The sequence below is a fragment of the Psittacula echo genome (genome assembly GCF_963264785.1).
Source record: "Psittacula echo genome assembly, chromosome: 4".
Taxonomy (NCBI): domain Eukaryota; kingdom Metazoa; phylum Chordata; class Aves; order Psittaciformes; family Psittacidae; genus Psittacula; species Psittacula echo.
Genome location: NC_137738.1, coordinates 82,656,740 through 82,680,639, shown reverse-complemented (window position 1 = coordinate 82,680,639; position 23,900 = coordinate 82,656,740). Strand labels below are relative to the sequence as shown.

At 38.0% G+C, this 23,900-nt stretch overlaps 1 protein-coding gene across 2 annotated transcripts in view; it reads right to left on the bottom strand.

Moving 5' to 3' along the window:
• Positions 1–23,900, bottom strand: part of BMP5 (bone morphogenetic protein 5) — a gene marked incomplete at its 3' end in the record, with an annotated part of 58,737 nt that overhangs the window by 18,493 nt on the left and 16,344 nt on the right. For both annotated transcript variants that reach the window (XM_080616048.1, XM_080616049.1), the window contains exons 2-3: positions 14,023–14,215; positions 7,960–8,108 (exon numbers count right to left, since the gene is read on the bottom strand). In XM_080616048.1, the coding sequence (XP_080472174.1) occupies positions 7,960–8,108; positions 14,023–14,215 (342 nt within the window). The remainder of the gene's footprint in view (positions 1–7,959; positions 8,109–14,022; positions 14,216–23,900) is intronic.

The following is a 23,900-nucleotide window of genomic DNA, read 5'->3' as shown; positions in this document are numbered from 1 at the left end:
AACAGGTTGACATTTGTCTTGTGCTGGGGCCCCAGAACTGCACATAGTACTCCAGGTGGGGTCTCAGAAGAGAAGAGTAGAGGGAGAAAATCCCCTCCCTCAACCTGCTGGTCACACTCCTTTTGATGCAGCCCAGCACACAGTTGGCTTTCTAGGCACACTGCCAGCTCACATTGAGCTTCTCATCAAAAACACCTGCAAGTTCTTCTCCTAAGGGCTGCTCCCAATGCATACTCTGCCCAACCTGTAGCTGTGTTTGGTATTGACCCTGACCCAAGTGCAAGACCTTGTACTTGGCCTTCTTGAACTTTATGAGGTCTGAATAGTCCCACTTCTCAAGCTTGTCAAGGTCCCTCTAGATGGCATCCCTTCCCTCCAGCATGTCGACTACACCACGCAGCTTGATGCTGGCAAACTTGCTGAGGATGCACTCAATACATACTCAATATATACCAATTACTGCGGTATCAGAAGTGTATTTTCTAAAATCAGCTGAATGACTCAGAGTAACTTGCTTAATTATACCCTTCCTTGGAGCTTCACCCACATGAAACTGGTAAAACCAAAGCAGCAGGTGTGTCTCTCTGCCTCCCCTGAGCATCACTGAACAAGCACTGAACCTGGTCAAGCATTCTGAAAAATAGGTTTGGTTTTATCCTTCCATTGTACCTTTAATTCTAAGGATTTTAAAGACTTTTCTTCAGACTTCAGGAGAAGAAATTGCAAGAAACTAGCAGTCAGCTAGTGCCTGCTCCACTGAACCTAGCCACTGCAATTGTCCCTACACCTAGAAAAAAAAACAAAAACACAGAACAGATGGACTCCCTCTGTGCAAGGACAGTGCAAAACCTTTGCATTTGTCACATTCTGGTGTGCATTTTTCAATCCTGCTATGATAATTTATCTCTTCTCCATATTAACAGGTATATTTGGAGACTAAGGCTTATTCAAAGCATTATGTTGCAAATCTGCTGAACTCCTTAGTCCTTATTCATGTGACTTTGAGTCTTTGGCTAGACATATTTGTTTAACTTGGCATTTAAATGTATTTTTGGCTTTTATTCTATTTGATAGGAAAGAGCCCTTAGCAGTTTGCATAAAAGCTTGTATGGAAGTGCTGATTTGACTGACTGAACTGAATGAATATTATTTGCCTTTTCACATTCTGTGCCCTATTAATAAAATAATTGTTGCTGTAAAAATAACTGTGAAGTTCAGCTTATAAAAAGGTCCTACCTCAATAATCCTGATGATTTTGTTCTTTGTTTTTTTTCACCCACAAAATAGGACTAGCACTCAGGATAACTGCAGAACTATTTGTGGTGCCACTACATCTGCTTTTCTGATGTCACATGCAGTCATATCATAAAATTCTTTTAATGAACTGATAAAGTTCCATCTTAAAAGTTCTTTCTCTCATGCAGCTGCTCCAAATGGAAATGCAAGAGTGCTTCAAGATTTCAAGAACAATCTGTCTTAAAGTCCTGACCTGGAGACATTGCCTTGTTTTTCATGATATTCAGAAAGTCGACTTTTGCTGAGATTGCCAGCATGGATGCCAATGACAGTGGTAAAATTTGTGACTTGGCTGCCTCTCTTCAAGCAATATATATTTTATAAGGCTTTGAGCAGACACTAATTTTGCAAGAGCTTTCAGCCATTATGCATCTTGGCCAGATTTACACTGGCAACACATGACAATGAGTGATTCCAAGATCCATTATTTTGTCCTGAGTCATCGAACTGCAGCAAACTACTCATTTTGTTATGAAAAACAAGCTCTTTTTTACTTTCAAAAGTGCTCAACAAGCCACAAAACATGTTTTACAGATTAACCACTTCTGCTAGGTCAGAGTAGTTATTTTGGTAATAATTTTATGTGTTTGTAAATAGAAATGAAACTTTAGTGATACTGAGAATTAATTTCTGGTTTGCTGGGAAAAAAAAAATCTGATGCCACACCTATGGTTTCCTCCTTGTGGGGAGTGGTATCTGAAATGAATATTGGGAAAGGCCTTTTGGAGAAAGACCCTGAGTATACAATGTCCAATAACATCTAATTATTGAGCAAAAACTATCCTGAGGCTATGAGTCTGAAAGCTCCTAAAGTCGTTTTTAAAATTAGAAAGAAACTTGTGTGGTTTCTCATGCCTGAACAGCACTCTTGAGAGCAATGGGACTTCACAAAAACAAACAAATTGAGGTAGGGTTTGGCTACTAAAGCTTAAATGAAGGCTTATTAAGAAAAGAACGAGAGAAAGCTTAACAACACAAATGTGATGGTCCACATATAAGACACCATCAACACTCCAAACAGTATTTTATACTGTTTCTATTGTATCATCTATGATTCTATGATTCTATGATCTACATAAACTGTTATGCGAACTTTTCCTTTGGTGGGCACATTTATCTGTATCAACATAAAATATGCTTTTGAAACCAGCTTCATGTGTTTTATTAACTTCTTCTTCTTCTGAAGTCTTTAAGGAATTCTGAAAAATGAGTGGTGTTGTATGGTTTGCTCTGCATTTCTTAGGCTTCACAGCTTTAGTCAAAAATAAAGATTCAACGTTTGTTTTTAAAAGCTTAAATTATACTGGTCTTATTCAATTCAGTTGAAGGCCTGTTGTTGTGTTGATTTTGGTATTCATAAAGCTCTTGAAGAAAGCATTTTGGAACATGTTAGGAACCATGGTCTGCTATATGATGTGGCAATACCATGTATGTTTACATAAAAATTCAGATGTAATCATGCACAAATACACTTCCTAAGTGCTTGATTTATCCTGTCAATTTAATGTATTTCAACTGTGAATGGTTTGTGGGTGTCCCAGGGCTTTTCTGCAGTTAAAAATGTGTTCAGGAAGGCAATAAAAGAGAGAGAGATACATTAATGGGTCATCCACCAAAGAATAAAAAGGATAAAAGTCTTCAGAATGAAATGAAACACAAACGCCAGTATCTCTAAAATACTGGTGCTGACAAGTAGATGTATCTTTCATCTGTCTGGGGAGCAGGATGGAGGGAGATTTGCACAGCTGCACAATCACGACCACTACGCACCAGCATGCAGTGGTGGCAGGAGAAGTGGCAGGAACCCATCTCACTTCCCTGAAACTCCTGGTTAAAGTGTGCCCTTATTAACAAAGCGTGCGTTCACATCTCTTGCTACAAGCAGACACAAGAAAGTGCTGACTGCATTCCTGACCCAGCTGGAAACAGGAGTTACACCTATCTGAGTAAATTAAAGAGCGCACAAGAGTGCTCCCAGGTGCTGGAGCTGGATCATCTGCTCTGCTCAGTGTGGGAAGGTGCTCCTGGTGCACTTAAGTCCTATGCCAACTTCACTGTGGAGTCCCCAGCACCCCAAGGCAGTGCTGCAGGGACCACTCCCAGGGGGAGAATACCATGGGATCATCCTGTTTTGGAGACTGAAAGAGTCATCCCTCCAGCTTGTTTCACACCACAGTATTCCTGATCATGTTTAATTTACTAGTGCAACTTTGGCCAAAGTCAGCTCTGAACCAGAACTCATGTAGCTGTACTTAGGCAGTGCTTGAGCCCAAGCTAATAAAACCTGCTGAGGGGCAGGATATATTAGCTCGGGTTCAGTGCTGTGTTAACATGGCTATACAGCTTCCAGATGGCTCAGAATTTAGGCAAACCTATTGCCTGCCAAGGTCCATATACATATCATTATAAATCCTGTATTCCCCTACTCTAAGGATACTAATGAAGGTGAACTCACTTTTGATACTTTGTCTTGTAAATAGCAGATACACCGAGAGACTTCAATATAACAACCAAGCAGCACCTTCAAGAGCACTGATGGCTCTGGAGGCCATTAGGTGTCAAGATTGACTGGGGGCAACCTTAAGATGAGATTAATAACATTTAGTGTCATAAAGGCGAGGCCACAGCCAACGTAAAGTGTGCAGCCAGCTACCTGAAGAAGCCAGAGTGCTTCTACAGGTTGCTATGGCAGGTAGCTATGGGTTGAAAACAAGCCAGCCTCCCTCTGCAGTGTGGAGAATGTGAACGTGCTGCTTCTCTGAAAGAGAAGCACTTTTGTAGGAGAAAGTGACCTTGGAAGGCCAAGGCTGAAAGAAGGAGAGGCTAAAAAAAAGAGAGTGTCTCTTAATGCCTTCCCCATTATCACTGGAGAAGGACCTCACCAGTCCTTCCTGCAGCATGTAGGATTAGGAGCCAAACGCCCTTCCAGATGATACATGCCGGAGTGCACCCAAATATGTGCTGGAGAGAGAATTTGCCTTCCCCATGCTTCACATGTCAAGGAACCTATTTCTTTTGTTTCCCTTTGCTCTGAGGAAAAAAAGAAATATCTGAAGTAAGAGTCTCAAAGAGCAGGAAAGCACAAAGAAACCTTACATAGGACTACTTGGTAACAGAAATCACCTTAATAAGCTTGGGCTTCTCAAAGTTGCCACCAGTTTCTTCCCATCTGATGTGCAGGTGGATGGAAAATAATTGAGAGCTGCAGTAATCTAAGAAAAGGCACGAAACTGCATGGCTACAGGGGCTACCCAGGATGTTGTATTGAGAGCTGTGTATTTGGAAGCTCTTTTATTCTATGGATCAATAATCATCATTATACATTATCTGCCTCTTCAGTTTTCTGTAAACAACACTAGGTTCTCTTCAGCAATGATATAAACAGCAAAAGGAATACTTTTGCAGTTATTCATACTCTTTCAGTAAAAGTGATGTTCAAACTGTTGCTAACTCCCAATTATTAAAATATTAAATGTTAATACAAAGGTGATGATTCACTGGAACATGTTTTAAGTCTTAGGAGACATATGTTATATGTACAGGAAAAGCATTGCATGGACCTTTTCAAATTGTTTCTGCATCTGCATTGATTTTATGCTACCATTCATCTAACACCCGCACTTCCATCAGTGTGAAAATGATCACCTCTCATTTGAAACACTAAGGAGAGTTTTGGTGTCAAAAGGAGGGAATCAGCCAATAGGGGATGCTGCAGAATGTTGAGGAGACATTAAAAAAGAGAATCAAAAAAACCTGATCCTTAATTTACCACAGCCCCAGGGAAACAGTGCATTACATGTTGACAGCTTCCATATGTGTCATGCAAACCTTTATTCTTACTGTTCAAAATAAAATGTCTCATTAAGAGAAAAAGTCTACATTTCATGCTAAAATGAGACGTATGATATCAAATACTGTCTTAAAGAAAAGAGAAAACACATTCCAATGTCATGTGGCTTTTTGTACTTTTGTAGCATTTTCAAAGGGGGGAAAATATGAATTACAACAACTAGACATTCTTCCAGAGTTGTTTTTATCACAGTTACATGAAATAGTTACAAATTCTTTTATTCCTCATGTAGACATTATTACTATTACTATTTATGCACCATATTCAGGGATGACCGAACAAATCTATCTACACAAGTAACTGCATGCAAAAAATCACTGAAAGATAAGTTTAAGAAAGATTATTATTAATGGTGATGATAACAATGTAGTAGAACCCTGCAGACTCAGTAATTATTGGCAACCCCTTTCAAAGGTTTTGTATGAATAAATATAAAAATTAGTATGTATTTACAGCACCTGAACATCTAAAACAGGTATCCTCTGACTTAACAGAATCCCATTTATTTTAATGATCTGTTGCAACTGAAAGGTTAACAGATCAGGTCTTATCATAAATGTCTCTCCGGCTGTGGCGGCATAACTGCTCTACCTCCCATAATCTCAGTGGACAGCTGGAGGCATGAAGAAATGTTCTTCAGTCCTGTATGGCCTAAAATTCATTTGAGCCAAGGGAAGGATTTTCGACTGATCTGAGTCAGTCTCTGAGCTTTCATTGAAAACTGTCTGGAGGGAAGGTGGGTGGGGTTCTCTGGGTTACAAACTGAGTCCACTACATACTGAGTCATGTATAAAAATGCATGTTCTGTCTGTACACAAACGTGTCATTCAACTGCTGGTGTTTCTAATAGCTTCCAGAAGTAACAGCAACCCAATAAAAATAATCAAAGCCTTAAGAGCAAAATTGTAAGAGCATGAAAGGATGACATCCCTTATGCTAAGCTGAAGTGGTACAGCACAGGTCTTCCCTATAGTTTTGAAAGCATTAGTCCCTAGAAGAGCGCTCTTCTTGCATGAATAAACTGAAAAGGAAACAGAAAGTGAGGGAAGAGGGGAATTCGCTCCTCACTCCAGCAGCTGTGTTGAAAAATTCAGTGAGGTGCAGAAGGTAAAGCTGTTTGTGGCTTTCAAATTTAAAATAGGAAAATTAACTATCACCTTTCTGATCTTGGGAGTAGGACAGGGGAAATATTTACATAAACTATTCTTTTACAATTTCTTCAGTGTATTAACCTAAAGGTTTCGTTTTACCCGTACAAACTTTTCTGCTGTTTACTGAATGAATATAGTTTTGAGGCTAGAACCAACAAATTGCTGGTTCCAAGGTTTCTTAATGAAGGCCTGTCATGGATATTTAATTTTCAAGAATTTCTGTATTTGAGTCTCCTGGAAAAAAAGTCAAGAATGAAGTTTATTCTGGAGCAGCAAATCTGGCGAGAAGCCAGTCCACCTAATTTGGATGCCTGATGGAGGTGTTACCTCTCCAGAACTTGAAGGGCTTAAAAATGGCTTCACAAAACCAGGCTAACAGAGTTGCTTTGCATACAGCCTAAGCTCAGGTGTGGTGCTTTTGAAGGCTGCTTGAATGCAGCAGCAACGTGGTCTACTTTGCATTGCTGTCTCCCTTTCTCACTGACTGGAGTGTGAAGATCTAGGCAATATTAGGTGAAATGGTCATCTGCTCTGGTTCAAGTCTGCCAACTCCCTTTTTAAGCATCACGCCTAAAGGAGGGTAGTTTTTGCATAACTCTCCGGCAGCCAGGGCACTTGCTGAAAAAGTATGAGAGGCTTTGTTCACAGCCCAGCTGAGCCTGAGGGAGAATTCAGATCAAAAACAATGACAAAATGTAGCCAGAACAAAGAAAGAAGAAAAAAAACTATTAATCCTTACACCAGGGTTTCTTCTGCTACTCATTAACATTATGTCAGCTAAGGTTTAAATTAACTAGCATCATAGATCCCTTGACCTTTGACATAAAAAGCTTTTTGACAAGAAAGAGCTAAATCTGAAAGTTTGGTTGTAAAGTAGTATAGATTAAGTGAACCATCACATAAAAACCAGTATATAAGTCTCTTTTTATTACTTTCTAAAGAAGTCTAAGTAAAGAACATTTCTTCTAAAAATATTATTTTGCATTGAGATGCATTTTCACTTTTTACTGGAGAGCATAACTGTGAATAATGTAGTAGCCCAGTAAATTTGTACTAAAAACCACACAGCTGACTTCAGTTCTGACAGTGTTCCTTCTAATTTTCAGCCAATTAAAATCTTCAAGATTTCAAACTTTTAACCCATTTCAAGATAAAAATTTAGAATTTTTTTTTATTTTTTTCCCCCAAATTATAGAGAGCCAATTCCCACATTACCCCATTGTTCATCTTTCTCCAACAGTACCATTGGCCATGAGATCCCTCCTGAACTGTCCCGTGGTTGATTTATAGCTTTGTCTGTGATTCAGCTAAGTTATTTGAAACTTTCTAAAACAAAAATTCTGCAAATCTGTTTGAATTTTCTGAATCATCAGTGGAAGAACATTAAAATGGAATTTCATTTTTTATGTAGGCGATATTATCCAAAACTTCATTTAATTTAATTTGATTCAGTTAGATTTATAATTGTACACTGTACAGAATTAAGAGTAATAGAAAGTTTGCAGACTATAGCTACAGCAGAATAAGACTTGTGTTCTTTGCTTATAAATTCTAAGTAAATTGTCACTCAAACAAATTAAAAAAAACACTCATCCATAAGAGATTTCTAGGAAGAGATGACAAGAACACATACAATTTTGTGATCTACAGTTATGATCTTACCGTCCCCAGTTTCAGCGCAAAGTTGCAAGCCCAGATTGTTCTGTGGATTAATCACCCAGTGATTGCTGGTCACAGTAATGTCAAACACAAACCAGCCCACATCAGAAGCTTGAGCCTTTCTTGTATCTAACAGGAACAAGTCTGCATCCCTAAGTTAAAGAAAATAGAGTTAAGGTTTTAAAATATTATTATTTTTTGTGCTTAATTTCCTTGCTGACAATAACTTCCTGGAGTCCAAATGAATAATCCTTTGACGTGCTCAGTAAGCTTAAAGGTCTTTTCCAACCTAGAAGATTCTATAATTCTAAGATTCTATGACATATCCTCACGACACAGTACAGCATGTGCTGTAGCTAACATGTAATTGTTAAATGCAATACAGGTATTTCCCATGAGAGGCCTTTCTGAAATGAGTCTCAGCATGTAAAAGCTACAGCTCTGGAAAATATGAAAAATCCAGCTTCCTGATATAAATACAAAAAATATTAATTGAAGCTGTGTATAAAGCATTGATCTTTCAGCATTAGAATGTCTCAGGATGATTAACTTTTATAAGCCATTCAATGTAAAAGACAAAAAATGTCAAAGTCACATTCCATTTTCAGCTAAAATTCAAACACATAGCATTGCTAAAAAAGAAATCTGTTATTAATAACTTATGACAGCAACTATATCATGACAAAACATGAATAGATTACAGTTCAGACAGTTCATGTTAGCACAGATGTTTAGAAAATAAGTCTCTGTATCAAAGTAGAAATTTTATACCTATTCAATAATGTAATTATTACATTTTAACCCTCAGTTCCCCAGTATATTCTCAAATTTGTTCCCATGAAATATTCCAGTAATTCAGAAGGACTGCTCAGGGGAGTGAGTATAATCGTGTTACTAAATGTTTAGCATGGATCGTTTATTTGTTCTGTTTTCACATATCTCCTGACACAATTGGTTCCAGAACCACATCTGTAGTACAAATAATTTACTACAATGACTGCACTACACCCAAGATATTTAACTCTCATCAGTTTCAGTTTACATGTTTCTACAAAGCAGCATGCATTATTAAAAACTGTTTTTGACATTTAGCTTTTTAAACCTAAATCTAGAGTTATAGAAACCTATTCCTTTTCTGCCATAAATAATAATCAAAAGAATAATATACAAGAAAAAAGTATTCAAAATTTTGACTGTCCATGTCAACTAAAGACAGACTTGGCTTACACAGACCCCAAAATAGTATTGTTACCTTACAGGGAAAATTAATATATGCTTAAAGAGGTAAGACAGAAATAAAAAGTTTTGCATATAAAAAGGGGGTTTTAATTTACGATGGTCCTGTCACTGTATTTTTATGCTGCTTAATCACAACAATTGTAGGAAGTTACTGTCTTAGCTAGACTAAACACTGTAAATGCACCTAGAAGGTCTGACACTGAAAGAAACTTCTCATGTAGCTCTTAAAACTGTGGTTGTTCAACACTCAGGTATATAAAACCAAATGAGCTACGACAAGCCTATGTTTACTTCCATGTGAGAAGTAGCTGCAGAATTGGGTTACGGAGCTTAGAAACTATAACAGAGTTGGGTTTTGTTTTGTTTGTTTGTTGTTTTTTTTTAAGAAAATTGAAAGGGCTTTCTTTCAAGTTGCCTTTTTCCTTCTGTTAAAGGATAATCTTTTGGTGGGCTCTTACCACTTCCATACTAGTAGAACTGTGCTAATGACCACACAAGAAGAAAACATACATTCTCCCTCTGGAGCTCACATGAAAACAGTCTTACAATTCAAAGGAGCCTGACCTGCTATGCTAGCACTGAACAAATTAACAACGTACCACAAGCTCGTAAATAGTACTCTCTGGAGTCTTAAATGCCAACTTTTTTCTCTAATAAGCAGTTTTATCAGAACTTTAAAGCTGAAAAGTTTAATTCTGAGTATGAAAGTTTTTAAAATGCTTATTTATAAATATTTCTTGTCTCTATTAGTAGATTTAATAAAAAACTGCAAAATTGTTTGGATATAAAATAGTACAATATCACAGTGTTATAATTTCACATTTTGCTTGTCTCCTCCTAGGATACATAATTGTTTTCCCATATAGATTCTTTCAGGTCCAGCCTTTCCTGGGATGGATACAAAATGTTCTCAAAAGTCAGGATGCACAATATCTCATATGCCAAATCAGAATAATGCACTACTAATGGTGCAGTTCAGAAACCGCTATAAAGGACAAGTTTCCCCTGTGGATCTCTTCTTAATGTGACTTTATTACTTTGTCCCGTAGCAGAAACTCACACCGAAGTGTCTTTGACATTGATATGTCAATCTTCTTGTCTGTCATCCTAGAAACATAGTGACCTAGCTAAGGCAATAGACTAAAAGAGGCAGACGGTTCTTACCTATTGACTCAGCAAATGAAACAAAAATTAGTTGTGAGTACCTAAAGAAAACTAGAACTGATTCTTGAGAACACATAGTAGAATAAAGAAAATTTCTCCAGTGTTCACGATTTAGCCCACATAACAGCAATTTGCTAGAGAAATTCAAACTATTTGTCAGGGAAAAAATATTAAATTCACAAATTGATGCAAACATGAGGTGAAAACCTGATCCCTGAGGTCAGGATTCCCTGATTAGCTGGTGTTATTCACTCAAATTTTTCATCACATTTTGTGATGTTTTTAATTTTAAAATTCTCCTTTATTCTGTGAAAAGAAAATGATCACAAAATAACAAACAGCTGCAAATTTTGGCTCTAATTTTAAAAAATATTTCTATTTAAAAAATAGCCTACAACACATAATAAAAAAGTAAGGCATTATGTGGTAAATAGCCTGAAATGCAACAGTGAACACATTCAGGCAGAATTCAGCTGATTGGCTTTACCTTAATGGAGGCTGTTTATGTTTAGTGATCTCAGTCTGGTCCCAAATGGCCAGTTGCCTACAGCAGAAATGCTACCACAGTCAAGAATTCCAGCATAGAGGCTCTGGGCAGAATGTCTAAGAAGCTCCACATCTCCTGGGTCACTTAAGAAAGTAAAGGTGGAATAAACCATCTATATATATTGAAACCCAGTGAAGTTTTTGACCAGATCAAATCACAATTACTATGTAATAGGCCATCCCCATGATGCTGCTTCACCTCTCGCCTCATTCCAAAAAGCTGCTTTAGTATCTTAATGTCACTTGAGGATTCCCTAATGTGGGAAGAATCCTTGGGGTTCAGTTAAATTAGTGGCTAGCTGCCACCAGATCATGAACAAGGATTTGGCTTGTTGGACTGTGTTATTTTCGTCATGAGAAAAGATCTGGGTAGGAGTACATTGGCAGGGCTGCATAGGAAAGTTTGCCTTGCCATAAGCTGTGCTTTACATATTTCCTTAGAACAAATAGAAAATCCCAAAGACTATTTTCAACTTCAACCAAATCCAATACACACACTTCAGTGGCCATGCTATTGCAGAGACAGAAAAATGTCCAAGACTACAACATAATCCTTAGTCTGGAACTCAGAAACACTAAACCCTGATCACTCCTTGCCTGAAAACATAGCAGAACCCTGTCAGACACCCATGTTTCCTGTTCAAAAGAAGCAAAGAAGGGCGGATGAGCAGAGCCAAACCTAGTAGTTTTGCTGTAGTATGGCACTAGTAAGGAGTGTGGCACATTAGAGAATCACAGATCGGTTTGGATTGGAAAGGACCTTAAAGATCATCTAGTTCCAGCCCTGCCATGAGCACAGACACCTTCCACTAGACCAGGTTGTTCAAGGTCCCTTTCAACTTGGCCTTGAACACTTCGAAGTATGGGACATCCACAACTTCTCTGGGCAATCACCTCTGCTCTCACCACCCTTTTCTTACCCTCACATTCTGCAGTTTCAGCTGCTGAAAATTTTTTACCTAAAATCTCCTGTATGTCTGTAGGGGAAACCTGAAGTGAAAAAGTCAAGAATAATACTAATAAGTCTGGGCCCTAAAGAAAAAACTGTAGCTCTATTAAAGAAAACAAACAAACAAACAAAAAACTTGGAAAAAAAAAAAAGATAAAATATTCTTGGGAGCTCTTCTGTCTGGAGGTGTCCAGAAGCTTGTGGGAAAAGCTCTTTGCTTCTAATTTGAGCCACGAAGAGCTTGTGGTCTCCCATCCTGTCCCACTAAGACATTTGTCTCTATATATTCCATATATGAAAGAGACTGGCAAACTCAACAGGAGGGAAACACTTTGTTTATATGTGAAGTTTCTGTAGTTCTACTGGTGAAATCAAATGGGTGGCATGTCCCCTTATCTAGCATCATGCTTCCACTAGAGGACATGGGTCTTTTATGTTTATAAATGGAAATATAGAACATTTTTAAATTTATGTTTATGTATTAAAAGAAATCAAGAGCATTTTAATGGTTTCTTAGGGACTGTTGTCATTTTAACAAGTGAGATAATATTAAATTGTAATCTTGCTTCAGAGTAGTAAGCAGGTATGCTTCTCTGACAGATAATAGAAACTACCTACTGTGAAACATTAAAAAAAAAAAGGGGAAAGATAAGTTAAATGGGTTAGAAAAACTAACTTTTCCTGTTACTGCTTTAAAAAAATCTGTCAAGTTTTCAGGTGAAGAGCTTTCATCACCCTAGCCTTGGTCTGTGTTCTTTAAAAAGATATGTTTTATTCCTTCTTGCTTCATTCCTTCCTCCAAGAAGTTTTTTTTATAACTTAAATCAAAAGAATTTTTGCAAGCTGAAGACAGAGATTAAAATATCCCACAGTTATCTTCATCCCTAAATTTACCAAGATCACAGAAAGTATTCTGGAAAGAGAGTGCTTTCCCTCCTATTGGTTCTGCTCCATTGATATAAAATGACTCCCTGTTTATCACCATAAATATTTTAATACTTGATGTTCAGAGGTCTCATCTGAAGATACAAGCTCATCGTTCTGTGGGAAGAAAAGATATTTGAACTCTGGCACAGCCTTCAAGCTAACTGATGATGGGGCTTTTCTTTTTTTTCTCCAGAATACTATGCAAGTTTAGACTGCTATTTGCTTTGCTTTGCTTTTGTTAAACATGCCCAGCATAGAAATGTTTTATCTGTTCCAACATGAGGGAGAGTTTTTGTTTATTTCAAAACAAAACCTCTTCCCCCCACTTTTCTGAGAAAAAACATAAACTAATCTAATTTCCAAACACAAACTTTGGGGGTGTGTAGCTTTTTTACAGAAGTATCTTGGAATTGCTACTAATTTTCAATAGAAATTTCCAGGTATTTTGTTGTTTTGCCTGGCAAAATCTAGGAGTTTACTCAGATCTTGTAGAGTCTTGGAAATATGTCACACACAGAGTTCTGCAAACTCAGATTCAGAGATTTGCTCATATGTAACGTCGTAATGTGGCTCTTAGGGTTATGGTTTAGTGGTGGACTTGGCAGTGTTACATTTATGGTTGGACTCAGTGATGTTAAACATTTTTTCCAATCTAAACAATTCTTTGATTTATTTCAATTTTCAGTTATGGTGAGCACCATGTGTGAAGTACGCATATGTCATCTTAAAGTTAGTGCATGACTTTATCTTTTAATAACATTCTTCAAAACATTAAAGCACACACAAAAAAGCCATACTCCTCCAAAAGTAAACAAAATTGAACAATCTATATGCCTTTAAGGAGCTAAGTGAATTTTGGCTAATAGTACCATAAAGTAGAAATGCATTATTTGCTCAGTGTCAGCAAATAGTGCATTTCCCAAATCCAAAAGCTTAAACTGTGCATACGACTCCACCATTTGCTCACTGAGAACATGAACCCTCAACCCCTCTGTTCATGGGCAGATTATTTGATGAGATTGGACTGTAAGTCTCCACAAACCTGGAATAAATTACATTGAAGATAAGTTTTATTCTTGCTCAGTATTTGTTGTCGTTGCTTAGGAATTAATGCTGCACAAGCCACATTGATAGCAATGATGCCTTGTTGAGGGTATACTTATGATCAGTTATTGTCTCCCTACTTAAGATACAAACATGAGATGCTATTCAACATGTGATATGTCATGCCGAAAGGTTACCTGTTTGGATACTCTTTGATGATCTGATATATGCTAATCTGAATGGTTTCATTCTCAAAGCGGCTGCTGCTTCTATCTTTGTATATCCGGAATTCAGCCGCTGTCACTGCCTCTCCGTGCGGGATCTGAGTAAGGTCAAAGCGAAATTCTTTGTAGTGCCTTCGCTGGTGGGAGAAGTCCTTGTCACTTTCAACTGTGAGAAAAAGAGATGAATGTAAATTAAAGAGGTGAAACAAATGCCCATTTCCCATGATTAGTGGAGCATTCCCTGTGCTTCAGAGTAAACAAACAGGACAGCATAAAAACTCTGCAAATAATAAAACCACAAGACCAAACATACTTCCAGTTAAAGGAAATTCCACCAGCCCAGTTTCTTCAGTTCAAAAGAAAAAAACCCTCAGTGGCTTTTATACAAATTCCAGAAGCTGGAGTGGAAAGAATATCAAAAAAAGCAGAAAGAGGGCATGTTGTAAAACAACTAGAAATATGGACAAGCTAAAAGCTGTGAAATGATTTAGGACTTCAGTGTAGTCACAAGCACAGCAGTAGTAATGTCAGAGCCACGGATGACTTTGGAAAAAATTAACTGCTGCTAATAACCAGGCAGATGAGAGGAATGCTGCTCATTTCCACTTAATGTAATAAATTCTGATGTGGTATTATGTTGCACGAGGACAATTATATATTTAAGAAGCAGTTACATCATATAAATTAGCACATGTTGTACTGTAATGGCATAAGCGTCATCTTGCCAGTAGTCAGAAGAACAAGCCATGAGTCAGGGCTGAGTGGCTGCAGAACCCCAGCAGCAAAGGGAGCACTCTCCTGCCTTGAGAAGTCCCCTGAAACCTGCTGCAGATGGGCAGATGTAGCTCCCACTGCTTCTGACACTGCCACTATTTAAAATAGAAAAGTTAACCTAGCCATTGCTTAGTTCACGATTGCACAGAATTTTAAAGGAGAATAAACAGGGGATTTTAGTTTATTTAGTTTATTAAACTTCCATAAATTAATGAAGTTTACAGCTGATCTGGGGCTAATTCCACTGTCTGCTGCAGTTCTGACCCTTAACTGGGAGACTTGTGCAAGTGAATATGTGTTTTGATGTGTCAAGGGAAACTAGAGGCCATAGTACTGGTTGATTAGTAACCCCATTTTATGGGATTAATACTTCAGATTTTACAGACGTAGAAAGGAAAATGACCAATGGTTTCCACTGCCACAGTGTAACGTATCACTGACCTATGAAGAAGCTGTGCTCTGTGAGAAGAAAGAAATTCTCACTTCTGGAGAAGTTCTTCCTGCCTTGTCCAATAGGTGCTTTATTTTACTAATGGTGGACAAAGTGTAGAACACTCCAAGCTGGGATTCATTTTGGATAACCAGCTAAACGTTTATGACTGCACCCAGCTCCCCTACATGCTCCCTCCTATAAGCCCTGCTCATTTTATTGCATTAACAGTCTGCAAATCTGAGAGAACAATGCCAGTTCTGAGAAAGCACATATTTAAATTACTTAATGTTACATGTATAAATAAGAAAATGTGTATGTTATTACAATATGTGTATATTTATACATATATGTTCATGTATATGTGTACAAGCAATTTTGTCTACATACACAATGTGTATGTGCTTGTGCATATGACTATATAGATGTATTTGCACACGTGTATTATAATGTGCATGTGGTCTTGCAAACTAAAAATGCATTGAAATTAAAAAAAAATACATTTTGAGCTTGCCATAGAAAGGTACAGTTACAGACATAATAAAGTGAAAGCTATTGAAGGAAAAGTATTTACATTATTTTCAGAGCAGTAGTTACTAGTTCAGTCACCTGTGGCCATGTAGCTAGTCTGTTACAGTGTACTTCTCTTTCACCCCTTCAAAAATGTAAACTATCCTTGCTTTCACTATCTTACATTTAAAAAAAATTTACAAATCTATGTTGCCTTTGAGAACCACCAAAAAAAAAAAAAGAAATATATAGGATATAAGAACACTTTATCTTCAGTGAAAATGAACTTTCTTCTGGCTGACAAAAGGAAAATTGTCTGCTGACTGTGAGGTTTACTTGGCTCAAGTGTATATTTAGCTTACAGGGGTTTGCCATCCTACACTATGTAGAAAAAGTATAGCAGAAAAGAGGCAGAAGCATGTAAACTGGCTGCTCTCTGTACCTGAAGATGAATGGGCTGCTACTGAAGAGAAACAGGATGCAGTCTATTTAGCAGCTCCCCTGCTCGGTTCTAAACTGTGACATATATACGGAGATCTGTCTTGAGGTTTGGGGTTGTTTGTTTTTTCTTTTTTTTTTTTTTTTTTTTTAATGTCCATATAAAGCCTTTCATTTTGGAGAGAACTTGGCAGAGATTAGCATATGCAAATGCACTGAATCAGGGAAGACTTTTTCTAGTACAAAGAGTCTGCTGCAAGTTTCTAAGGTTGTAACTGAGCATTTTAAAGCTGACATGGAACAGATAGGTCAATAACCTTCAAATGAAATAATCTATTAAAAGCAGACCTTTAAAAGCAACCCCTTCTGACATCATTAGTTAGTATTTATTCAACAACTATTTACCAACACTCATGGGTAACTAAGCACTATTCACTATGAGTAAGCTTTGGAGAATTAGACGCTGAATAAAAGGTTTAAATGCCAATACTCTCAGCCTGTTTAATTTTTATTTGGGTTTGAGGTTTTCTTTTGTCTAGTTTCTTACAAGTACGTTCTAATTAGTAACATTAGTTTGGAACCAGCAGTTCTCTCCATGTCTGTTATAGTTTGGACAGAAATCTCTACAATACGTTGTGATAGCATTGGTGGAGTTCTCTCAGGACCACTCACAAATGCTGAAAGAATACTAGTTGCTTCGTGATGGGCCCAAAATTAATTATTACAGCTCAAACAGTACTTATCTGTGTTTCCGTGTATCTCCGAGTGTATCCCTGTGTATCCCCATGTATCCCCCGTGTATCCCCGAGAAAGAGACAGCACTGCCATTTGAAAGGGACAATAGTTCAAAATTCCCTTGGGCAAGACAGAATTTACAGGCAGGCTAGGACTTGGGAGTGACAGCAGCCTGCAGAAATGAAGGGTTGTAGGAAACAGGCACTAAACACCACAAAAAACTCTGAACAGGGAGGTCCCACTCTCCACAGTGAAGCCAGAATCTCTAACTGCAAATTTCTGTCTGCCAATGTAAAAAACATAAAATCAATTTTTATAAATGTAGACAAGTTAAGATCTTACATTATAAAGTAGACTGTTAAAAAAAGCAGTGATAGTGATGTTGCAGTGATGACTAATGGCTAGAATGATAGCCAAGTTATAAAAGAGAAATGTTATTTCATGATATTGAGTATTTTGATACACAAATGCTACACAAGTCTTGATCACTTCTGCATCTAATAAATGCCTTGTCGGGGAAAATTGTGAATGCTCAGCAGGATATGTCTCAGGTCCTTTGTCCTGCTGAAAAGGTATGAAGTGCACGGGGCACCATGTCCCAAATATTTTTATTTCCCATACAAGTACTTGTTAACACTGGCAGCCAAACAAATACAGGTTAAGGTTTTTAAGGATTCAGTTCTTCCAGAGTGTTCTCATGTCATTCCAGCTCTGGTCAGTTCATCTGCCAAAATTCATCCCTGTAGGACCAATCACAGCATCTAAAAACTGGTAGACCAGAAAAATCTGGAAATCCTTTTTCAGCCATTGGAGTAATATAATTTTTTTAGGTAAAAAAAGAATACTCTTCATTTGCTGTCATTGATCAGGATTCTTAGCATCGTTTTTCTAAAATGTTGTTCTTTATGCCACCTGAAACTAATATATGCAGCACTATGGTTACATCAGACAAATCGTGGCTCAAGGGAATATCACAAGCACCTGTGTGTAAGATGGGAGAGAATTATATTTTCCACCGATGTGGCAAACTGATGAAATATTCATATTGCATTAACACTAAGCCCAACTCTAAGAAGAATGAAGACAAATCTACCTCAAAAACATGTTTTGGAAAAGGAGCTTTTTTACATCAAGAAAAAATATCATGCACTATCTTTTATTAATGAAAGTGCTTGTCTTCTGAAAAAAAATACAAAGCACATATGTAGATGGACAGTATACTTAGTAATGATTACTATACCAATTCAGCTATAAATATCTGATTAACTGTTGACCAAGCTTAAAAAAATTAAAAAGTGCTGGCAAGAAGTTTAGGTCATAGTGCATGAGGGACTATCAGTCATGCTCTTTCATTAGTGATTAACTCCTCACTGACATGTGCTTTGCTTTTCCTGAAGAGGTTGGTATGTGGTGACATGTAGGGAAAGTGAAAGCTTCTTTGGCAAAAGAGGGCACAAACTAAAGGTATGTTGCAATAAGCTGATTTTACAGTGTAAGATCCCAGGATCTTACAAATAGTGAAGCCTCAGTAATCAACTTAATATCACCTTTTAACTACTAAACAGTTTGCCAAGGCAAAACAGAGGGTCCTAACAGACCACACATAACTATGAGGGGCCATTTACACTAATCTCACTGAATTTCACTGTTTGACTTTGAATTCTTTGTATAAGCACTAAGTAAACTAGTCAGTTTTAATCACTTCAAGGTGATAAACGTTACAGTAAACTGATACACTACAAACGACAGTCATTTACATCTTGAATATAATGAAATGATAGTTTATCTACAGTGAACACTTGTGGTTATCTGACAAAAACAGGTCAAAGGTTCCAGGCATTTTCTTCTGAAATTACTCAGTGCTGCCTCTAATGACTGATAATTGAAAGCAGAGGCTGGAAATATCAAATGTGGTAGGTGACAGATAAGCAACAGATTAATGCGAGTACTATGTTACAGGACACTAAAAGGTCAGAGGCCCTAGGAATTAGCCATTGTGCTACTGTGAAAAGACAGACACCGAATAGCTGTTTACCTCATTCTTGCTCTTCTCTCCAACATTCAATTTCTAGACATTTGAAACGTTCTCTTCCACTATTAAATGATTGAAAATAACTCATTTTTTACAAAATAAGGCAGCAAAAGTTTTGTAGGGCATGTGGATAGTAGAAAATATGTGATCCTAGAGCAGAATTAAGGATTTATGTTTTTTTTAAGAGCTGTTCAAGGTATGAAAATTTTAATGAAGTGCATCAGAGAAAAGTTAAGAAACACATTCATCAGAACATCACTCTCAGTTGAGGAGACCAGATAACAGATTTTTAAAAATGTGTTTTAAAACTTTGTAACTTTGTTTAGGCTTTTACACTATAGAAAGTGAACATTAGCTTTAGCTACTTAGCCTAAGCTTATCTCAGCAAGTATCTCTTTCATCTTTTTACTCTAGAAGTCCTCAAAATGCAAAATCTAATTCAAAGTTTTTTTGAAGTAAATGCAGACTTTTCATTCTGCCCACTGGCCTTTGAATGGGAACCGCAATCTTCTTAAAAAGCTTTTAAACCAAGTGGATTTTTAAAGTCCAGGCGTGATGAAAAATACTTTGCCAAAGTCATTATTAAAAAAAAAAAAAAAGAAGAAAAGCAGACAGTATAAATACTTGGGTAAGCACTACTGCTTTGATAGGTTTAATCTGGTTCACAGAATGGTAAGAATCCTGATCTGGACTCAGGAAATCTATTTTGAGTTAGACATTGAAATTGATAAAAATAGTCGCCTGTCCTTAAAGGATTGTTTCAGGCACCAGAGATGACTGCCTGATACAGTCAGTGGAGAGACACTTCTGTTTGTTAAAGGTCAACTGTCTTGCACCATACAGTAAGAAGAACAGAGGAGTTTATCTACATTTCCCCTTTACCCATCTGCAGCTGCAGAGAACAGGACTAAGAGATAGCTCTTGCTTGGTCAAAGGACATTTCAAACCTTATCATCTGCTTTCAATGACCATATCCTAAATGCCAGCATGCTGAGTAGCCCAGCAGCGTGATATCCTGGGCCACTGCACAGAAGAAATGCAGGGGTTGGGGGTCAAAATTAAATGAAATGAGCTTCTGTTCCCATATCTTTTTATTATTATTATTCATTTAACATTAGGCGCTTACTAGATAACAATTCAGCTGAGTTTTTAATTATAAAGCTTCAGAGTCATACACTCACTTGCTTGTTCTCCTTTTAGTACCAAGTCTTCTGCATTTCTTTTTACCCATTTTCATCAGCAGCATGAGAGGAGGCTGGTGCCCCCATGCATATTCTGTAGCCAGTAGTAAGGGGATGTAGGTGATTTACTCTTAGTAACCCTCCCCTTCCCTACCCGTCTCCCTCCCCAGGCTGAGGTGGGGGGTTGCACAAGCTTACGTTGCACAAGCTTCAGTCATGTCTGCCCATGTGTCTTGGGGATATTCATAATTCACCTTCTGAACTGAGATCTTTTGTGAACTCATCTGTGATCAAAGTGGATCAGCCTGTAATCAAAGCCCAAGAGCAGACATGGAGGATCCAACAGAAAGCCCTGGCCTTCCTAAGCTCTGCACCCACCATGATGGATGGAGCTGCCCAGGCAGAGCGCCAGTGGAAACACGCTGCCACCCAGGAGCCAGATGCCATCTATGCCCCAGTCGTACACTGGTATTACATGGCAAAAGTAAGCAGACCTGTTGGAGTGTGTCCAGGTAGAGGAGCTCCTCGGCTTGGTGACAAAGCATGGGTTGATCTACATGACACCAAGTCTGCTGTGACAGATGGGGAAGGTGGGGTTCACCTGACACAAAGAGGGAAAAGGATCTTTGCACAGGAGTCTGCAGGGTTCATTGGAAGAGCTTTAAACTAGACTTGAAGGGGGGAAAGGGATAAAACCAGGCTCACTAAAGATAAGCCTGGAGCAGAACGCCAGTGTTTGAGGAAGGGTGCACTAGTGTTCATGTGTTAGAAACAGTGAAGCACCTGAGAATGGTCATGAAGGAACTGGGGCTTGTGTCGTGTCGTCGTCCCCCCCCCCAAAAGGAGGCATAATCAATAGACCAACTGAAGTGCATCTCCACCAATGTATGCAGAGGGCAGCAAACAAGATAAGCTGGAAACCATTGTGCAGCAAGAAAGCCATGACATGTTTGCTATCAAGAAACATGGTGAGATGACGTGCACAACTGGAGTGCTGCAGTGGATGGCTACAAACTCTTCAGAAGAGACAGACAAGGAAGGAGAGTTGGTGGAGCATCCCTGTATGTTAGGGAGTATTTTGATTGTCTAGAGCTTGATGATGCTGACAATATGGTTGAGTACTTATGGGTAAGAATTGGGGGGAAAGCCAACAAGGCTTGACTAACCTGATCTCCTCCTGTGATAAGGTGGCTTGCTTAGTGGATGAAAGATTGTGGATGTTGTCTAGCTAGATTTCAGTAAAGCTTTTACACCATTTCCCACAGCATTCTCCTGGAGAAACTGGCTATTCACAGCTTAGACAGGCACAATTTTTGTGGGCTAAAAAACTGTTTGGATGGCCAAGCCCAAACTGTGGTGGTGAATGGAGTTAAATCCAATTGCCTACTGGTCACAAGTGGTGCTCCCCAGGGCTCAGTACTGGGGCCAGTTCTGTTTAGTATCTTTATCAATGTTCTGGATGAGGGGATCAAGTGCACCGTCAGTCAGTTTGCAGACAACACCAAGATGGGTGGGAGTGCTGATATGCTGGAGGTTAGGAAGGCTCTGCAGAGGGATCTGCACAGGCTGAATCGATGGGCCAAGGCCAATTGTATGAGGTTTAACAAGGCGAAGTAGCAAGTCCTGCATTTGAGTCACAAGAACAGAAGGAAGAGTGGCTGGCAAGCTGCCTGGTGGAAAAGGACCAGGGGATGTTGGTCAATAGCAGGCTGAACATGAGCCAGCTTGTGCCCAGGTGGACAAGAAGGCCAAGAGCTTCTAGGCCTGTATCAGAAATAGTGTGGCCAGCAGAACTAGGGAAATGATCACCATCCTGTGCTTGGCACTGGTGAGGCTGCACCTTGAATCCTGTGTTCAGTTCTGGGCCCTTCACTACAAGAGAGACATTGAGTTGCTGGAGTGGGTCCAGAGAAGGGCAATGAAGCTGGTGAATGGTCTAGAAAACAAGTTTTATGAGAAACAGCTGAAAGAACTGGGGTTATTTAGTCTGGAGAAGAGAAGGCTCTGGAGATTTTATTGCTTTCTACAATTACCTGAAAGGAGGTTGTAGTGAGTTGAGTGTTGGTCTCTTCTCCTACAAGCGTTAGGAAAAGAGGAAATGGCCTCAAGTTGCACCAGGAGAGGTTTATATTTGATATTAGGAAAAATTTCTTCACTGAAAGGTTTGTCAAACGTTGGAACAGGCTGCCCAGGGCTGTGGTTGAGACACCATCCCTCGAAGTATTTAAAAGATATGTAGATGTAACACTTAGGCACATGGTTTAGTGGTGGACTTGGCAGTTCTAGGTTAATGATTGAACTCTATGATCTTCACAGTCTTTTCCATCCTAAACGATTCTAAGATTCTATGATCCCTTAAGTAAAAAATGTAGGCAGGGATTGAAAATAGGTGTCCCCAAAATTACATTCCATACATATCCTAGCTAAACACAAAAGACCTTGTCAGAAACTTAATCGAAATTCTGATCCTTTTCCCACTGGGGCAAAACTATTTCCTTAATCACTGAGAATTTTGCTTAATTAGGAAGAGTTAGTCCACAGAAACTTTACTTATTTTCATTGCAACAATTATATTTCTTAAGAACTGCTTTATTGCAGTACTGTGTATTTGAGTTTCTCTGTATTTATTATTATTAAACTGGTTGTATTTAAAGTAATTATAGATTTACAGATGTGGGTTTGAAAAAATGATATGAATTTCTTTTACTTAAAATATACTTTCTCATTAAAACACAAAGCAGAAAGCTTGATAGGTCATATTCTGAAACAAGTTACACAGCTGTGAATTTAGAGCTATTTCACTAAATTCTCTATTGTGAGGTCAGCTACTGACATCAATGAGCAATACTTGGCTATTTTGCTTAACTAAATTAGGAACGGTTTGAAAATTTAAATACTGTGCAGGTAGTGGCAGTTTCAGTAAAATAAATATCATCTATTGTTTATCAGATGCAGACTTTTAATGGTAGAACATCCCCTCCGTAACTGCACAGAATTACTGAAATATATGAATTCCAAAATAATTCAAGTCCAGATAAAGTTAATGAAGAAAACCTTCAGCAACTCTAATGGAATCTAAAACAAGAATGAAAAGGAAAATCATTGTTAAATTATTTTTTCAAGCACTTATTGCTCTCCTTTCTTTATGTCCCATAGAAGAAATATATTTCAATATCCCATCCTTATATAAAAAAAAAGTTTAAATATTCATATATCTTGCCAACTCTTTTAGAATTGTGTCTTCTGAGAATGACCAGGAAAGCACTGTTCTATTATTAAAATTTTAAGTTCTTAATATTTTTGTTGTCAATAAGATCTGATAGATTCCTACCAGTTAACAAAACAAACATTTGAAAAAGTCAAGATAATTTGAAACACTAAATTATTATTAAGGTGGACTTTGAAATTATATGATTTCTGCTTTCTAATCCCCTCAGAATGTACATGCAATGTATTTAACTTTACTAAGTGGTGGGCAGCAACTAGGCAAATAATGGAAATTACAGAAACATGGTAGACTATAAGTGAATATGTAAAAGGATAAATATTTGTTTTTTTCATGAATTATTTTAACAGTTACAGCTCAGTTAACAATTAAAAGCTTTCAGCACTCACCCTGAGCAGGAAAGAGTTCCCAGGAACTGTGTAACAGTGCCTGCCAGCAACTTTTAGAAACACAGACCTAAAGAAATGCCTCAACCAAAGAGGCATACTGTGCTTGGCTTTTTCATGCATAATCTCCCAGGTGTTC